This window comes from Aedes aegypti, chromosome 3 (assembly GCF_002204515.2).
Source record: "Aedes aegypti strain LVP_AGWG chromosome 3, AaegL5.0 Primary Assembly, whole genome shotgun sequence".
NCBI lineage: Eukaryota > Metazoa > Arthropoda > Insecta > Diptera > Culicidae > Aedes > Aedes aegypti.
This window is the reverse complement of record NC_035109.1, coordinates 332,502,399-332,522,589: the sequence shown is the minus strand read 5'-3', so window position 1 is coordinate 332,522,589 and position 20,191 is coordinate 332,502,399. Positions and strand designations below refer to the sequence as shown.

The 20,191-nt window shown below is 38.1% G+C and overlaps 1 protein-coding gene across 2 annotated transcripts; it reads left to right on the top strand.

Moving 5' to 3' along the window:
- The first annotated feature begins 6,214 nt into the window (after positions 1-6,214).
- Positions 6,215-19,595, top strand: LOC5567232 (cuticle protein). Of its 2 annotated transcripts, XM_001651611.2 has the most exons (3): positions 6,215-6,351; positions 6,685-7,150; positions 19,169-19,595. In XM_001651611.2, exons 1-3 carry the CDS (start codon positions 6,340-6,342, stop codon positions 19,453-19,455), a joined length of 765 nt encoding a protein of 254 aa, XP_001651661.2. In that variant the 5' UTR covers positions 6,215-6,339; the 3' UTR covers positions 19,456-19,595. The 2 variants fall into 2 exon arrangements, with proteins under 2 accessions (XP_001651661.2, XP_001651662.2); XM_001651612.2 differs by lacking the exons at positions 6,215-6,351; positions 6,685-7,150 and adding an exon at positions 18,297-18,413 and having other exon boundaries at positions 18,685-19,595.
- The last annotated feature ends 596 nt before the right edge of the window (positions 19,596-20,191 follow it).

Genomic DNA, 20,191 nt, shown 5'->3' with positions numbered 1-20,191 from the left:
GTAAAATGAGATACCGGCAAGAATAACTTATGATGAAAACTATAATTTCGCAAGTTTTGATGAAAAACTTGAGCCTTAAGGTTTTTGGACAGGTAAGGGTCGGAACACGCAGAAAAACAATTTTCTTTTGAAATGTTTGTATGTGTTTGAAACTATTCGATATTGCAGATGAATGTTTAACTTGGTTTTTCAACTAGAGACATGGTTGGAAATTGAGTTTTTGCCAACTTTTTAGAAAACTGGACAATTGTGCGCTAGCAGCCCTGCAGGCTAAGGAAGACTAAACATCGCTAATAGTGATGATTGTGCTACTTTTCCCCCGAGTTCCTTGAGTGACTCTGTTTTTCTCGAAGGTAATTTCCCCGAATAACGCATTTCCTCGAAAAGTTATGCAGTTAAAAAAAAAGAATATTCTTCAGTGACAGGGTAGTGAACTTAAAAGAACGATAAGCAATCGGTAGAATGAGATATTTGATCATTCTCGTCTAAACACGATTGTGCTATTTTTCCCCGAATGTCTTTTCCCGAACGCCAGTTCCACGAATGACCTTTTTCCGGAATGACATTTTTCCGTATGACCCATTTCCTCGCAAAAAAGATTCAGATCAAGGATAATCTTCAGTGACAGGGTAGTGAACTGGAAAGCAAGCATGGGAAACATTCACTCAAATATTGCATTTCTCTCGCTCACATCCACAAGCGGTCAAGAGCGAGATTGCCGTTTCTCCGACCAAGCTGAGTGTTTCAATTTCCAATGCGCTTTCTTCTTGTTCGCCGAGCGACAAGTTAGACAAAAACGGCAACAGAATGATTCACTACCGACTCCTTGTGCCGAAGGCATCCGATTGCTGTAGCGAATGATTCTTTACATTCCGATTCCGCACGAGTGGCATTCGTATTTGAGAGCTGAAGAGCGTTCACTGACTGGTAATACACAAGGCGAAATGTTTCAGTGAACGCAAAATCTGTACATTTCGCAGGAAGCTTTCAGTGATCGAATGGCGTACGCGTTCTTTCGTGTCTCCAATTTAAGAGAGGATAGGTGCTCTCTCCGCTCCGTATATCTTTTCGTTTTCGGTTTATCACAATCGTTTACGATTCGTCGGGATTGCGCTCACCCTAGTAGCGTTCGGCAGTCATTGAACATAGGCCAGGGGAAGTGGTTCACCTAGAGTGAATTTCTGTCAGAGAAAAAGTATATTTTGTATGAGATTTGACAGAAAAATGAATGAGAAGTTCATCCACTTCTCCTGGCCTATTCGGTGGCAGCAGATACTTTGCAGATATTTTATCGGTAGCGTTCGGGTGAGTGAGTGAATTTTCCCATGCTTGCTGGAAAGATCGATAAACAATCAAAATAAGGAGGTATTTAGACATAGTTTACTGAACACACATTGCCAAAAACGCCGAGCACGGTAAAAATCGAAAAGAAAAGCCAATTAAATTGAGAAGAGTATATATGAGATGACCGACTCATTCATCACCTCGAAAAGTATATACTTGCAACGACTCTATGACACTATCCCGAACGCCACTACCCCGAATTCCATTACCCTGAATGGGTCATTATCCCAGGAGCCACTACCTCGAAATGGTAACTACACCGAACGCTATTACCCCGAATGAATAACATGTTAAGACTAATTCTAATAAGAAAAGGGAAAGATAATTGCACGATTCCTTATGAGTATTAAATGAGTTTGGCTCAACAAAGTATTTTTTAAGTATTAGAAGATGAAAAAGGAGCTAGTTTTTCAGCAAATAATTTATACATTCTAAATTTTGTTTACATTTGTCCTCTAATTTTGGTGAGCCAGTTTTACTTGAATGCTCTATCGGTTTCGAAAAGAAGGGTGAATTTATTATGAAAAGGATATCTATAATATGCACCAAATTAGAATTTGCTAAACTGCCGTTATACGCACAATTGTCCCATGTTACTTTTTGTGCATTTTGACTTTTTGTCATCAAACAGTTTATTTTTACGTATAGTTTTAGAAAACATTTACCAAAAATTAACTTTGTTCCGGAATTTATTGAAAAGCATGCCAAGTCTATTTGTTTCATGGACCAATGCATGAGTTCAATAATTTGACGTTTGAGCGGTGCCAAATTCACTCGTTTCCATGGTCACCTAAATAACACGGCACCGCTCAAACGTCAACGAGTTCACTGATGCATTGATCCATTGTTGAATTTACACGCATAACTGTCCCACTACTGTATTTCTACGCATAACAGTCACACTATGCAATTCGTATAGCTGATCTAGAACAAAATGTGTAGTACGCAGTTTTTATTTGGCTGTTCTTTTGGAAAATCGTTTTGAATATATTCTCATGTTGGCTTTACATCCCATGTTGAACACAACCTGTTTTTTTTTTTTTTTTTGTATTTAAATTAATGAGGTACATTAATCATTCATGCGTGTCTGACGTCAAATTTGATTGAAATTTTCAATATCAAAATATTATTTGTCATCCGTTTTTCAACGAATTTCAGTTGAATTTTCAGAGTCGATCACAACATTTTTTTAGTTTTTAGAACCAGAGTGATCGATTCGAAATTTACCGTAATTTCGGATTTATCACGGGGAGTACTAGGGTAACCTCACCTAAAGAAACAGTAACCACTTCAATTTCGAGTCCATGGCTTGCGACAAATCAACTTCATGATTGAGCGAACCAAGTCTTAATAAAAATAGTTCAAATGTTTTTTGATTACTTGGCCACATGCTGGGTTGTTCCGAATACCGGTTTACTGGTGGAAGTGGCCATTATATTGGTGAATCTGAAACCTGGCTTACGAAATATCAAACTTCATGAACTTGAAAATCAAGTCTAAAGCTGGATCAAATGTATTTGAATGACTTGACAACATATCGGATTGTTCCGGATATCCAGTTTCCTAGGGGAAATGGCCACTGAATTGGCGGTTCTGAAACCTATATACCACATCAAACTACATGAATTTCTGAGTTAAATATTTTCTCCGTAGAATAACCTTGAATTCACAGATGAGTTTCTACCAAGCCTGCAGCTGGAAGAGTCGATATAGGAATTTATTAAATCTTATAAACTCTCTAACTTACTCATCCACACTTGAGTCACTTGAGCCTTCAACAAAGACTCAAGGATATACATCATCTACATTCGGTACAATATATCGCAAGAACGGTCATCTACAGCAGTATGCTTAGTACATAATTGGTCACTACTATCAGTGGGACTGTTATGCGTAGAAATTCACCAAGAATCCCGTATTTCTAGGCATAACAGTCCCACTTTGAATTTCGTAGCTAAACTTATTTTTTCCCAATAATACAAACTCTTGATTCTAATGAACACGCTATTCTTTATACTATTACAAACATTTCAATTTAATTTATCACAAACCTGGTCAAAGCGAGGTCTAAATGTGTTAAAATCTTTAAACACGTTTTTCTCGATTGCATATTTCGGAACATGCGACAATTATGCGTATAACGGCAGGAAAGTCTCCTATCAGAAGCTGGCACCCACTCTCTTCACTCATTTTTTTTTTTATAGGTCGGTCTACTAGCACTGAGATTTTCACACAGATTGTGTTTCGTAGGCACATGTTCAACAATTGTAAATTGACAAGGAAAGCTCTTAGTCAATTAAAGGCTTATTTTATTAAAAGCTCATTCACAAATTTCATGACGCTTAAGAGGGCACAAAATTTTGTGGGTGATTGTTCTCAAAATGTAACAACCCATACACAATATGTAGAATTTCCATACAAAAAGTGCTGCGAGGGAGTAGGTGGGTTCCAGAATTTTTTTTTTTTTTTGCGTTTTGAAATTTGTGAATGAACCTTTGAACTGCGAAACCGTGGGCACTGAGAAGCTGAGAAACAGGCACTGATGAGGCTCAGAAGAAGAAGAAGAAGAAGAAGAAGAAGAAGAAGAAGAAGAAGAAGAAGAAGAAGACAAAGATAACTGCCAACAAGACATTTCAAAAGTTTTCTGATCTATTTGAGAAAAGAAATGAGCCAAACTAAGTGAATGTCGACCACTGTACCGTAATCCGGGGTAACATTGATCAGCGGGGTAATATTGATCGGGATGACTCATCTTGTTAAACGTTCAAATAAAGATTTATTGATGAAGCATTTTCGAACCATGAATGGTGCCTCTCTTTCGTATATTCATAAGCTAATGATAATTAAGGTTTTTGCCAAAATTGCGTTTAGTTCATGCGCAAATTTGTCAACTTTTTGAAACAATGATTTCTATCGTTTTCACTGACACTACCGAAAATTCATGTCTCACATGAGTTCTGCAGACGAGAAAAATGCGGGTGTTACTAAAAATGGCATCGCCGAAAACGATTCCGTTACCAAATCTTTCATAAGTTTATTCATTTAGGCAACATTAACTAAATACTATTACGAATGTAGAATTTCCTGAGGAAATTGCCTAGTTTTAGGCGTATTACGCGGTTCAAGGTGTTATTTATTTTGAAATAACTCAAAAATTAAATGACTTGTAAGAGTTTGGTCTTCATATTCGTCTTCAGGGGCCCTGATTTTAGTAAGTAACGACATTTCCAATATTAGCGAACGTTGTTTACTTGGGTGATCAATGTTACCCCATATCAGCTGAATCAAAAAATCATTTAAAACATTTATTTAAACATATTTAAATCTTTCGAAAAACAAAATAAAGTACATAGCTAGGAGCGGTGGGTGTCAGTACTTGTTTTAAAAATATGAAACTTGTAACATTTGTATTGTGAAATGAAAAATTTAAGAAAAACTAAAAATAAATGATCAATGTTACCCCGGATTACGGTACTTTAAATATCTGTGTGAAAAGTCTGTGTTTGACTTTACCAAAGCCAGTATGATGGCCAACATCTATCGAATCAATTAATAATATAAGAATATCATACTACTGTTCTAAGAATTCCACTAGAAAACTTCATAGAACTTCTTTAAAATCTAGGAAAACTAATCATATAAAAAAAGAACATATATAATAAATAAACCTTCGTGAGGAAATTTTTCGGAAGTTTTTTTTTTTTAAACCCTACACAAATTCTTCCAACTATGTATTATTTTATCAATGCTTTTCGAGTTTCTCCCACTAGCTCTTCAAGGTTTTTCAAAATTATAAGGAGTTACTTCATGAAATGTTTCTTTCTGTTCTGTTCAACAATGAAACACAAGTTATATTTCCTGATATTTTCCAACAAGTTATTCTTTTAATGTTTCCCGATAGTTTCTCTAAAAACTGATGCATGTTTTTTGTTTGAAACCATGCTTGAAACCCACCTGGGAACCGACGAATGAATGTTCGAACCAGCTAAGCTATGACGTAAGTGTTCCGTTTCGAATGTGAACAAACGCACGCATGTGAACTCTTGAAGAATAATACCCGTCTCGCATCATCTCCGGTTGATCAACCCTCTGAAATATAATCAGCGGGAAAAATTTTGAATCACATCCATCAGCGCCAAATGCTCGCCAATGCGTTCGCACCCTGACTCTTCGGAACTCGAGTTGCAGTTCCGACTCCGCCGATCGCTGATTTATTACTTGCTAACATTGTGTGATAGTTTTTTATTCGATTTAAGTGCCTCGCGCATGCAAACAAGTTCAGTTTTCTGAAAAGCTTGCTAAAACCCATTTTCCCAACATGTTTTTTTGGTTGAAAACACATTCAAATATCATATACTATATCAGATGATTGAGAATATATACAAAAATGTTAACAGATAATAGTTATTCTTCATTTTTGGCACATGCAAATCGTCGCTTCCCGCGTAGATATCTTGTTCAAATGCTCTTTCAAGTCTAAAGAATCGATTAGAGAACAATCCTCTTGATTAAACATTCGTTTACTTAAAAAATTATGAAAAAAACAACAATGTTGTTCTATAAAAACAAAACATTGTTCACTATGTCCAAAACAGAATTTGCAATCCTAAAATATGTTCCACAACAACTATGATTGAAACTTGTAAAATATTACGAAGCGTAATTTCTGAAATCTGGACCACTGTGCGATGTGGACCCCAGCGTAGGCAATGCTCCTCCGCCATCAGTCAACGTACCTCTACCGACCAGAACAGGAAGGTCGGCTTCTCTTCTGCTCGTTTCGCTTCTCGTGTCCTTGCGGATGGGTGATCGTCGTCGTTCGTCGCCTGGTGGTGAATCGCAGCCGAACCCGAAAAGTGGTCATCCCATGAGTTTAGATTTTTCATATAAATATTGGACGCGACTGGCAGTACTGTATCATTGCTTCAGTTACCTTTAATTCGACTAAATCGTTTAACCTGCACACGTACGAGAGTGCAAGCTCGCATCGACATTATGGCGTTTAAGGTGAGAGTGTGGTGCCGTGAAACAGGCAAAAATGTGTTTATTGCAGAATTAGTGATTTGTGGTTGAAGATCATATAAGGAATATTGATATGGACTGTGTATTGCTTGAAGTGATGTTGTAGCATATAATATAGATAAGAGAAATGAGTGATATATTATTGCTATAGCAATGTATAAAAACTCAACAAAAACGTGCGGAAGAGATAGAAGAACGAAAATTGTGCAATCAATATTGTGTAAAATTCACCTCATGAAATTTTCGATAACTAAAACTATAAACATCTATAAATTAAATAATGAATTCAATATCCTGACGATGTTCTCTGTTCTCCAGATGGTTGTACTGTTCGCCACTCTGGCTTGTGCCAGCGCTGGCTATCTGGAAGCTGATCACCATTCGGCTCACTATTCATCAGCCCCTGCTGTCAGTTATAGCTCCATCACCCGTGAACACCACCCAGCAAAGGTTGCCAAGACTGTAACCTACGCTGAACCGGCTGTTCACTACGCTGCTCCAGTTGCCAAGACTGTGGCTTATGCTGAGCCTGCCGTGCATTATGCCGCCCCAGTCGCCAAGACTTTGACCTATGCTCAACCTGCTGTGCACTACGCTGCTCCAGTTGCCACCAAGACTGTTGCCTATGCTCAACCATCAGTCCAATACGTCAGCAAGGGATACGAAGTCCACGAACCATCTTACACCAAAACCATCGTTGCCGAGCCAGCCTACGCCAAGACCTACGTGCACCAGCCCACGGTTGTCAAGACTGTTGCTGCTGAACCAATCTACAGTGCTCCAGTTGCCAAAACCTACGTATCCGAGCCAGTGTACTCCAAGACCCTCGTCTCTGAACCAGTCTATGCTAAGGCCTACGCTCCAGCTCCAGTCTATGCCAAGACCGTTGTCTCCGAGCCCGTCTATAGCAAGACCATTGTTCAGCAGCCAGCCTACCTGAAGACCGTTGCCGCCCAGCCAGTGTACGCTCATGCTGCTCCAGCCGTTGCCGCCAAGACCGTCAGCTACGCCCCAGAAGCCTCTGTGTCCCATGTAAGCTTCCAGGATGCTAGCTCTCATTATGCTTGGTAAAATTCTACAGATCTGTGATTAGAATGAAAGTGATATGTACATAACCTAAAACTGCCGTGAATGTTGAACGATTTTTGTTGAATAAATTTACTAATGTCAATGAATTTATCAGTCTTAATTTTTTCTTAGTAGAATAACTTGTATCCTTTTGAAGAATAACTCATATCAATATGGATAAGTTTGTCCAAAAGAATTGATCTATCACAAATTAGCCCTGGAAATACATCTTTGCCAGGAACACCATCTTTCATTATTACATATTATATTTTTGGTTGGCTTACACAACACTACGGTAACGTTCGCGGCTATAAAGAGCCATGACGTCAATTAAATTTCCGGTATGTTCCAGGATATGTTATCTTCCTTATTCACCCTATTAATTATAAATCTTTAACCCTCCCATAATCTTCTAGTGGCGTCAAATTTTCAAAATAAATATTTCAAAGCCATATGCAATGGCGATTTAGGGGCCCAGATAGCCGGTAACTGCGCAGTTACTCAGCAAGATCAAGCTAAAGGCCGCGGGTTCGAATCCCGCTGGTTGAGGATCTTTTCGTAGAAGAAATTTTCTCCACTGCCTTGAGAAAAAAGTATCTTCGTACCTACGATATGAACAATCAAAAATAATCGAAAGGCAAATAAAGCTCTCAGTTAATAACTAACTGGGACAGCCACAAAGATGCAATGTGCTACAGGAATAACAATTGATGAATAATCATATAAAGATACAAATATAATCTTGTTAATTCGAGAGACATCTAGAAAGCCCAAGTCTCTCGTTTACTATCGTACATTTTTTTCGTCTGTAAATTTTTGTTAAGCAACAATTTTGCAAAAAAATGTTTTTTAATACATTTATAGCTTGAGCAGAAATTAAAAAACGATGATTAAGGAAGAATTCAAAAACTCAAAATACAGCAGATATTAGATTATTGAAACTAATATTATTTTGAGCGATTTCACCTGGTTTTCAACTTTTAAACCGGTAGTGTGAAAAATTTAATATTTTGTGATAATGAAATTGAATACATTTGTAGCTCTCTGCCAAAATTTCATTCCGATAGCCAAATGTTCAACTTTGGCATGAAAATTGGCTTCCACAACTATCATTCTGAGCACAACTGTACCTCTTTGCTGTTATACAGAATGCGTAGACTTTCAAAGGATCATTGACCTTCAACAAAGGCTCGCGAAAGGTTTTTATGAAGACTTTTCCAATACGTTTAAAATAATTTTATTCCAATTGGGTTTGGTGCACAAGCGACATTTTAATTATTTTGATGCACTATGACAACCGCCGTGACCAATTTTTTAAAATTCAAATAAATTAAATTGCCCTATCAACAACAACAACCGCTATAAGATTGCTTTCTAACCAAAAGACGTTTAAGACGTTTTCATGACCATTTTAAGAGCATAGTAAATCCACCATAAATCTAACTGATATGTATTTGTGTTACGTATAATTTCACAGCTGCGTTTTTTCATACCAGAAAGAATGGAAAAGTATTAAACGTCAGGTTCAGGAATTGCAGCACGATCAAAGCAAGCGAAAAAAAAACATCACATCTGCATTGGTTCATTATCAGCGAAAAATTACTTATGAACTAATCTGCGATGACGTCACGCTGCAACTTCCAGCGGGAAGAAAACCTTTACTGCGGGCCGTGTTTACAAAAAATGAACGATTTCGTTGTGCATTCATCCACATCGTGTTTATCCGGTGAACATTCATTGTCCGGATGTTGGTCCGGATGTCATTTAATGTGTAAACATTGCCCGCATTAAGAGCAGAAAAGAAAAAGAAAGTCGAGGATAAAAGAAGACCGTGGATAAGTCCATAGGAACACAGGAGGCACCGATATTACACAAGAAATATGACACAAAGTTATTTCGAATTGCAAGAAAACTCCAGCTGACCAACGACAATCAAGGCAGACTTGATGAAAATCGCTAGTTTTCTTTTGTTGTGTTCCTTCGATCGTTCTGGACAAACATGGAAAAAGGGCCAAAGTTTTCTGTACATTTAATTTACGTTTTTATTGGAAAAAGTAAAATAATGCGTATTTGAACACTTTATATTCAATCTGTATAAAAGATGCTATTGTGACATTACTTTTGAATAAGCATGGATAACTTTTCAATTGATTTTTTGTCACATTTGATAAAATGCAAAAATACGTTTTAATAAATTACGCGCTTTTATCATGTTTGTCCATTGTTTTAGATATGAGCTCACAGTGACAGTTCGTGACAGCAGAATCTCGGCTCACCTTGACGTACATAAATTTCGTATTGGTTTCTCCCTCCCAGGTACACATCTACCTTTCATTCTCTTTACATTGGTGAAAATTTGTTTAACTCAGAACTAACTCATTGCTCCTGATGTAAAATTTTCAATTCTAGCTGTAGATACCTAATTGCAAGCAATATTCAGAATATTTTCTGGGATATTTCAGATTATTATTTTGTCACCCTCAACGACGGTAGTTAAATAGTCTACAACTTCTATGACATTAAATATGAAAACGGTTTGGAAGGGGTCCGATGAAGTATCGAAACATTATCTAAAACGGAGACATCTGTGAGACATTTGCGATGACCTCTGTAAAAGTGAAGATCTCCACCGAGACCACCACGGATACCTCTGTGAAAACTTTTGGAACCCTTTGTGAAGGTCTTTGTGATGACCTTTGTGGAAACCGCCGCCCGTAGAGATCGCTGTGAAATTATCTGTGCAGACTTCTACGGAGTTCTCTTTGGAATGCCCTCTATAGAAACCAAATAATTGAGGGCCTGTGATACATTTTGAAATCATCAGTAGACAAAGTGTTACGCTTGTAGGTTATACAATATGTATTCCATGGAGTTATTGAAGGACCTAAAACATTTGTACAACTCTTAACATTATTCCGTTTACTATTTAAAATGGTTGGACACTAATTGTGCATTGTTGCTCAACTTTGGATAGTATTGCTCATATTTTGGTCCTTGGTTGGTGTTAGTACTCATTTTAGAGATATACGTCAATTTCTTCAATTGATGCGAGTAACTGACAATGAATAACACAAGTGGTAGTTGAAATACGCGTATCTGTCGATTGTATGACAATTCCCAGAAACCCTTTCCCCAGAATAGGACGTTCCACAGAAAGCCATTTCTCAGAATGGAACCTCCCCCAGAATAAAAATGGGGTTGCTAAAATCCACATAAATGGACACCGACAGCACACAACAGCTTTTAACTGAAATTAATACAAGACCATAATAATGTTTGATTTTTACAAACCACCAAAACACCAACACGTTAATATTTTCAGTGGACGGTAATGTCCTCTGAAGGAAGCACCACACTAAGTAACGGACTAGCATGCAACGCACTTTGGGGAATATGGTGGCCAAAACTCGAAAAATTGGATTACTTTTAATGACGTGCCTTGTATACTATTTGATAGCCAGATAGTTCAAACCTGGAATCCCAAAATGTCAGCCCTCTGTGATGAAAACTCATTGCGTCATCAGAAAGAGGAAAGCTGTGAATATTGTAGAAAAAATGCATTCAAAAAAATGTTATTTTCCGAGCGAATAACGGTTTAAATTTAAAATTTAATACAACGTTGTGAAGGTAATTGTCTAAACTCTAAAATCGGTACATTGTTGAGTTTTCACGGTAAGTTAAAAGAAGTTAAAAATGGGCAATTATTGAAATAAATGTCTTTTTTGCTTAATTAGGACTATATCTAACGAGCAGGGTCGAGCAGCCTCAAAAGACCACCACCGCAGTTTAGTTTAGGGTCTATACTATCTGCAGAACGACAATCCAGCTTTCGTGCTAAGCTTACTAGAATACTATCAAAACATGCGGAAAAACAAAACAAAAATTTGGTCACCATTTTATATGAAGCCCCGCATAGTGCAACGCCCAGTGGTGCAGTCGGAAATCCTTCCTTACGAAAAATTTTTCGAATGAAGCGACTGAAGTGGGAATCGATAACACGATGTGGCCATATGCCCGACGGCCCTAACCGCACGGCCACGAAGTCCACCAATGGGCAAGTTGGTCCATTTTTATATGAAAAAATCAACTTGTAAAAATGTCAAATAGCACCCAAAATAGGTTCATTTGCACCCCCAAAAGTCACTGTGAATATTTATGAGTAGAACCCATCAACTCAAGTTCGTTAGAATTGGATAGAGATGGAATCTGATCAAATTTTCAAAGTAGCTTCTTTCACCCCCAGAAGCTTAACAAATTTGGAGATTCAGGATATTTATAATCCGATTAATATGGGCCACCCTAGTGCAGCCTAGGCTTTGATATTTTCTAGCTTTTTTATTTTGTTGTTAGTGTTCTATAGAAAATTATAAATTAGAAGCGGACTTCTCTTGTGTAATTGTGTTTCATTATTCTTCATAAAAAGAAGAAAATTAACCTAGGAAGAACAATTAATGTTTAAGAAAAGGAAGGGTGCTATGAAAGCAACAAAACAAACTACATCCAATGCCGGATTTGGGTCTCGGGGGCCCGGGTCAGATCTCATGAAGGGGGCCCCTTTACACAGAATTCGGCACGTTTTGGGATTCCGCAAACTAATGCATTGATTTTGAGCTTTGAACGAGATGGTCGGTCCAAACATATGAGGGGCCCAAATTCAAAGTAGTGTAAGTGACATTTCCGTTTGTTAACTATATACATTGAAAAATTCGACTGTTTTTAAGCTTTCCAATAATGTTTTGATGTCATTTTTGCGTGCAAGGGAAAAAATATAATAATTCTTAGGAAATTGGCTTCTATATAATTTGTATGGAGTTAAAAATCTCCTAAAATCTTCAAAGCCGTTTTTTCCAAAGCTCCTTTTGATTCTATTCAGAACAAGTTTCCAGTTTTTCTCTGATTGCCGCAATCTCTGAAAATAAATAAATAAATAAAGTATTTACAGTAGGGATTAAGCACCAATTTTCGGCCCATTCATACGATTTTGGCCTACTTTTAATGAAAGTCCAAAATTTGGCACAGACTTCTTGTAGGTCAAAAATAAGTGCTTTTACTCTACTAGCAAAAATAAAGTACACAAGGCCGATTGACCTGAAATTTGAACTGCATGTTGGAAATACAGTCAACTCTCCCTATTTCGATATTGAAGGGACCATCGAGTTAGGGAGGTATCGAGTTACAGAACACCAAACCAGTGCACCTGCGATCTTCGGGACCATCGAATTAGCCATAAAAACCAACTTTTACTATGGTTTCTCTAACTCGATATCTAGTAAGGGTGAGTTAACTGTAGCTTCAAATACATCATCAAATTCTATGCAAATATGTCTAAGTATTTAAACTCCACACATTTTGACAAAAATGTCAAAATTTTGATACTTAGACATTTTTTTTTTTTTTTATTTTTTACTTATCTCGTTTATTTGGCAGGCTCAGGCGCCGTAGGGCATAACAGAGCCGAAATCTTTTCTTTTTTTTTACATTATTTACATTTTGAAATTTGAACTTATTTTAAAAACTATGTTAGTTTGCGGAAGTTTTAAGGTTAGTGGATACATTTGAAACAGGGAAGGAAAGGATTTTTTGGAATTTCTTAAGCTACTTAGACTACTAAGCTGATGAAGCTTGAAGGGACAGGATGTCCAGATCTGTAATGAAACTAAACAGAAACGGTTTGTGGGAGACACGACGAGAAGAGGACAATTTGAATGGGAAAAAGAAAGACAGGGAACGAACACAATCAAACCCGGATATTGATACGCTTCAAAAACAGATGGATTAAATTCATATATTCTAAATCAAGGCCCGCCAACACCTCCCTGACAGGTTTCTGCTGTTTTCCTCGGATCCGGAGAGTTTCAGTCAGCTCAGATCTGACGCCACGATGCTCAACGCATCCCCACACAACATGTTCGATATCCTGGTAAGCCACGCCGCAAACACAGAGATTGCTTTCTGAGAGCTCAATACGGTGGGTATGCGCGCTTAACGAATAGTGATGCCCAACCCCTTAAACCATGGCTTTTTCGACACCTGTGGAAATATGGAATGCAGCCATCTACCCATTTCTCCGTCTCTCCATTTATGTTGCCAGCTGATCAAGGTCTCCCGACGGGCCAATGCAAAAAATTCTTCGAAGGCGATTTGACGCTCGTAAACATCGCCTTCTTTAGCGCCTACCTTAGCCAGAGAGTCCGCTTTCTCATTGCCAGGAATGGAGCAATGCGAAGGGACCCAAGCTAGGGTAATAGTGTAAGAGCGAATTGACAAAGCACTCAATGCCTGGCGTATTCTATTCAGGAAGTACGCTGAGTGCTTCACCGGCTTCATTGACCGAACAGCTTCCAGAGAACTTAAACTGTCGGAAAAAATGAAGAAGTGCTCGGGTGGGAGAGAACTGATGTACTCTAAGGTGTAATGTATAGCTGCTAGTTCAGCAACATATACAGAGCATGGTTTTTGAAGCATGAAGGAGGCGCTATGAGAAACGTTGTAAACACCGAAACCAGTGATATCATCCATTTTTGACCCATCAGTGAAGAACTGTCGGCTCTCGCTGACATGCCCGAATTTACTTGCAAACATGGGAGGGATACACTTTGAACGAAAGTGAACTTAGATATTTTGCAAACAAAAAAAAACATGCCTTTTCCTAAATGTTCAAATTTAAAAAATATTCCAGTTTGGAAATTTTGTCATTTTTCTCAAAATAATATTTTTTTATCAGCTTCCAAACTCTTGAATATAGAGTTGTGTTTGATTCTTCGACCTTGACGCTTGCTCCTGCGGGGGCCAGCGATGGAGGCAGGATCAAACATGTCGCGCGTCGATCGAGTAAAGTGAGAAAGTGCCGCTTTCGATTAGTTCTTTATGATCTTCCAACATTGACGCTTGCTCCTGGGCAGTGCTTCAAGAAAACCCGAGTAGTCGTCAGTTGTTTTCCATCACGGGTCGCGCGCCTATTTTCTCTGAGTGCTTTTATATAGCCGAGCAAACGACTGAAGCTGAAAGAGGATTGTTGCTGCTCAAGGATGACGGATCAATTGGTGAGCTCGTTTCATGCTACTGTTCCTATTCTATAAAATATGTATGACTGAACCGTTAATCGTTACAACGGTGAGATGTAAATATGATGTTTCAAAAAAATATGAATGGTTCGTCACTGTGAGTGTCGACATAAACTCTGATTCATAGATTATTTATGTCTAAATTTTTTTAATTCAATACACCTTCTTCTTTTTACCTTTATTTTTGGAATCAAAAATAAAACTTTGAATGGTTCGACACTTCAAGTGTAGACTTCCGAAAGGTTCACTTTATTCAACAAACTTTGAAAGGTTCGTCACCTCAAGTGTCGGCATAATTTTTCTCTACATAGATATTGTTCATATCAAATGAAAATATTATATTTACATATAAGCATGTTTATATCTCACAAATAATTATTTATTATGGTCTAATCGCTTATCAAAGTGAATCCTGTGACCCAACGATCCTTCCCATTAACAAACATCCCTCCCAGTAACCTTTGTGGAGATGCAGAGGCAAACACGGTCTCCAAATAGCAAAGGTTACATACTAACATTCCTTCCCCCAATCCCACCTGACTGCAAGGACGTGGCCGGCGCCGTTATTGACCCTGTATAAATAGAGGCACTGAATTATGCACACTGAAGAAGATTATGGCCAATCCCAGCCGAACTTCTAGTTGATTCTTTGTGCATTTTCACTGACTTCGGTCAATCACGGAATAGCAACCATTGATATGTGTAGTCAGTCTAAGCTAAGAAGCTAAGAAGAAAGCTTCCAAACTCTTGAATATAATTTTATTAATTTTCTTTAAATCGAATTTCAAGTTATTTATGAGAAGTAGTTCATATTAGAAGCTGTTATACAGTTCCCTAAACTTGACCATTTTTGTATGAAAATCGATCTTTATGTACTTTATTCATGGCAGTACTGTATATTCTATTAATTATATTCAAATTTTACTATAAGCCTTTACTGAATTCAATGGAAACTTCATCAACTACGAAATACAAGAAAAAAAAATATAAAAATAAGAATCTCCTTTACGCTTCAAGTTTCTGATAGAATTGCATATATGTTAAATTTTAAGGTTCTGATAGGAACCAGATAAGTTCTTTGAATGGAGCAGTGCTTTACAGATTTAGCCGTTTTTCTTCAGATCCTGCAAAAACGTTAAGCGCATTTTAAATTCCAATATTTTTTGTAAACTATTTAGAGTAGAATTTAGAAGATTTTGGTATAATATTCATATTTTTGTAAGATACTGAAGCAAGATAATTGACCAAACCATACTGTGAGATTATGCAAACAAGAAAACTCTAAAACTAAAAATTAGAAGGTAAACTTTAGGTTAGAATTATATATTAAAATGTCTAAAGAAAAAATACTGTAAGGTGTTTCAGAATGTTTTTTGTTATTAATTTTAATTCCTCGGGGGCCCCCTTCATCGGGAGGCCCGGGGCATTTGCCCCCTTGGCACCCCCCCAAATCCGGGCCTGACTACATCGATTTATTTTGAGAATATAAAGCGTATAATACAAGAAAAAAAAACACTTTTTTCAAAATACATTTAGAGAGCACTGCAAATTTTTAAAAGAAGGCAGAATAACCCATGAAAATAATAAAATATGTATGTTTTCAACATCTTGGGCCAAGGTTGATAATGAACAAAGTACCGTTTTGACTCATATTCCGAATACTTAAGTCCAACAGTGACTTCAAATGCATCTGATTGGCGTAAATAAACTGAAATATGTGAACATTTTAATTTTAAAAAGGCTTACTGTTAGCTGTTGGGTGTGCAGATAAAATTGTTTTAACTTGTTCAATATTGTTTTACGTAAAAGTATGGAACAACATTTTGATTCAAATGCCGAACACTGTGTTCATTCTGACTCATATTCCGAACACCTTGATTCAAATTCCGAACAGCACGAATAAATTCTATCCAAATGAATAATTTCACAAATAAATAAATTGGTTCTACTGGTCTCGAACTAGAGAATCATGACTACTCCCGAGGCATAAAATAGATTGGAAGACGTTAAAATTGAATTGCAATTGACTGCTATTTCCTTGCAATTTGATGACATATTTCAGTAAAACGTTTCAACCAAACCGCCATACAAAAACCGAGTGTTCGGAATATGTAACATTAGCTTATGTTCAACAGTTGTAAATTATTAAACAGTTTTTAAACAGCTTTTCCCGTCTAAATTTTTGGTCAGTGTGTCAGAGTACATTAGGGACTGTCCATGGGATATTTTTGTTCATACAAACATACAAATTTCATTCATTTCATACAAATTGCCATGGACCGTGGTCTTTGGCTAGACCTCTCATCCTCCCTCCATAGATGTTCATATGGTTTGTGGACGTCCTCTTAGATAAATTGTCTCATTCCACAATAGAAGGCTTCCTCAATAAACTTTACTATTTCATCAAATACGATGGAGATAAAAACTTAAACAAAGAGCTGAAAAAGGATTGCAAGACAGCATTTATGAAATCGTATCAATTTAGACTAAACCGAGACATGAAAAGCAAATACTCACCTTTTTAATGGTATTTTTGTACTCAATTTTTTATTGTTTTTAGTTGGGATCAAATAATGATTTGGTGAGCTTGTATTTATTGGGTGAATTAGGGCCAGTTTCCGGGATTCGAAGCGTGTGGCAATTCGAATCAACACGGTACATTTTAAACGACAATAAAAAATACGAACCAAATCCAAATTTATTTAGTATTTTCGTAACTTGGAATTGAATAAAACCCGATCCTGAGAAATGTCCCATTCTGGGAAACGTCATTCTGTGGAATGTCATCTATTGAAGTTTCACCGAAATCCAACAAGTCTAAGGGGGAGGGAAGAGCTCATCGAGCTTCAACTTTAAACTTCAAATATTTGGAAAAGACAGTTCAAATTACAATTTTGGCCATAGCATTCACTGTTGTTGATGAACATCTTTCGTTTTTGATTTTAAAATTTCCCGATCAACGGAGAGGTAACTGTAATAAATTTAAAATGACCATTCCCTCGGAATGAAATGGACAACTCCTAAGGAAATAGTTATATTCATACTTTCTGTTTATTGCTACGTTTCTTTTTTGATTGGGGAACCTTTAAAACACGAAAGAAATATATCATCTATTTCACCACTAACTATGGAAAACGTAATTGTAGCACACATTTATACAAACTAGGAAATATTTATAGCTGCAATTATCAAACATATCTATAAAGTTAAAAAAATCGAAAAAAAAACACAATAATTCTACACAAATCAAGCATGCACCAATGTTTTTCGGATCTGTAGGTACATGAGTCTCATCACCACATTACACTAGCTGCGCAACTGTTCACGCATTCGGTAACAGACAGAATAAAATTGCGTTACGAGCCCACCGACACCTTACCGTTCGCGCGATTCGTCGTTTTTTCCCCTACACCTGTTCCTCTTCCAACTCGCTACCGCACAAACCATATTTCAGAGGTTAATCAACCCCTGCGAAAAACAAGAAGCGGGAGCTGAAAAATTCCGAACCAAATCTCATCAACCTCCGACCAATTCTGTCGTCCGGTGTCGGTTCCGAATTGCCAAACTCGGGAGCTATGCGTTTTAGCTACTCACTATCTTTGTGTGATAGTTTTTTTCGTTTCAGTTTTCTGCTCCTTAACGCTCTGACTAAGCCGGGTCTCAGTCGGTTTACCGGTGGGGAAGGTCAGCCTCTCTTCTTCTCGTTTCGCGAATCTCGTCATCAGGTCCATCGTTCGGAATCGGTTGATCGGTGCCGAACTAAATCCAGAGAGAGATCATCCCAAGTGCTTAGTTTTTCAATATAAATAACGGACGCGGCCAGTAGAACTGTATCATTGCTTCAGTTACCTTTAGATCGACTAAATCGTTTCATCTGCCCCCGTGCAAACACGCATCAACATTATGGCGTTTAAGGTGAGGTTCATGTGGATTAAGTGATTGTGAAATTATAAGTGTTAGCGAAAAATATTGTAAAACACGAACTGGACTGTTGTTATACATTGAGGCACTTGTGCACAAATAAATTGTGAAGTGTAGAAATATCAGTGGGATTCATATTCGATTGAATAATTGAATTTTTTTTTTATTTTTGAAAAAATGAAAATCATTCGTGTTTCATAGAAGTGATGTTCAAGAAAAACAACAAATTTGTAATATTGAAATCGTCAAATTTTTCGCCCAACAGATGGTTGTACTGTTCGCCACTCTGGCTTGTGCCAGCGCTGGCTATTTGGAAGCTGATCACCACCATGCGGCTCACTATTCGCCAGCCCCTGCTGTTAGTTACAGCTCCATCACCCGTGAGCACTACCCAGCAAAGGTTGCCAAGACTGTAACCTACGCTGAACCGGCTGTTCATTACGCCGCTCCAGTAGCCAAAACTGTTGCCTATGCTGAGCCCGCCGTGCACTATGCCGCTCCAGTCACCAAGACGTTGACCTATGCTCAACCTGCTGTGCACTACGCTGCTCCAGTTGCCACCAAGACCATTGCCTACAGCCGGCCCCAATATGTCCCAGAGCCTACCTACACCAAGACCATCGTTGAGGAGCCAGCTTACACCAAGACCGTTGTTGCTGAACCAACATACGCTAAGACTCTGGCTTACCATGCCCCAGCCACCTACGCTGCCCCAGCTGTCGTCAAGAACGTTGCATACAGTGCTCCAGTTGCCAAGACCTACGTGTCCGAGCCAGTGTACTCCAAGACCCTCGTCTCTGAACCAGTCTATGCTAAGGCCTATGCTCCAGCTCCAGTCTACGCCAAGACCGTTGTCTCCGAGCCTGTCTACAGCAAGACCATTGTTCAGCAGCCAGCCTACCTGAAGACCGTTGCCGCCCAGCCCGTGTACGCTCATGCTGCTCCAGTTGTTGCCGCCAAGACCGTCAGCTACGCCCCAGAATCCACTGTGTCCCATGTCAGCTACCAGGATGCCAGCGCTCACTATGGTTGGTAAACTGATAAGAAGACATTTCTCATCCTGGTGATACTCAGGTAGAAAAAAAGACAACGTGATCGATATGTACATAACCATGAAACGCCGAAATGTTGAACGATTTTGTTGAATAAATTAAGAATCAATGCCAATGAATCAAATACGTTTTGTTAATTGTGAGTGCTATAATTTTCTGGAATCCCATAAAGTCTCCATGATAATTGATAAAATACTATGCGCTATGTGGAATCTACGCCAAAATAATGGTTCTACTCCTCTACTGGACTCGGTGATGAGCCAGTCCAGTCGCCTTGAACGTAAAGGGTCCTCAAGTCTTCCTTAACTCTATAAAGTAACGTGTGTGCGGTTTACCACGAAGTTGATGGTCTTGTCCAAGTTCAAAATTTAATTTGCGCTTCGATATTCGGACATTCACACAACGGGCAAAGAGACTCTTTTTATTTCTGTTGCATTGTGACTAAAAGTCATCACCAGTGAGGACTTGCCATGTCACACGGTTCCTCCTAATTAATATCAAGATTTCCGTCTGGTGATTTGACCTGGTATCAACGACTTTCTCCATCTAGCCGACGAACTGTCTTCCTATTTTCCACCCGTCTATAATATTTGTATATTGGGGTGTGAAGTTTCCAAGAATGGAACATGTTCAAATCTTAATGAAACTTTCACAATTTGCTTTTGACTACGGTATCTTTCCGAGAAAAATATTAAAATGATCAAAATTAGGTTCATTTTT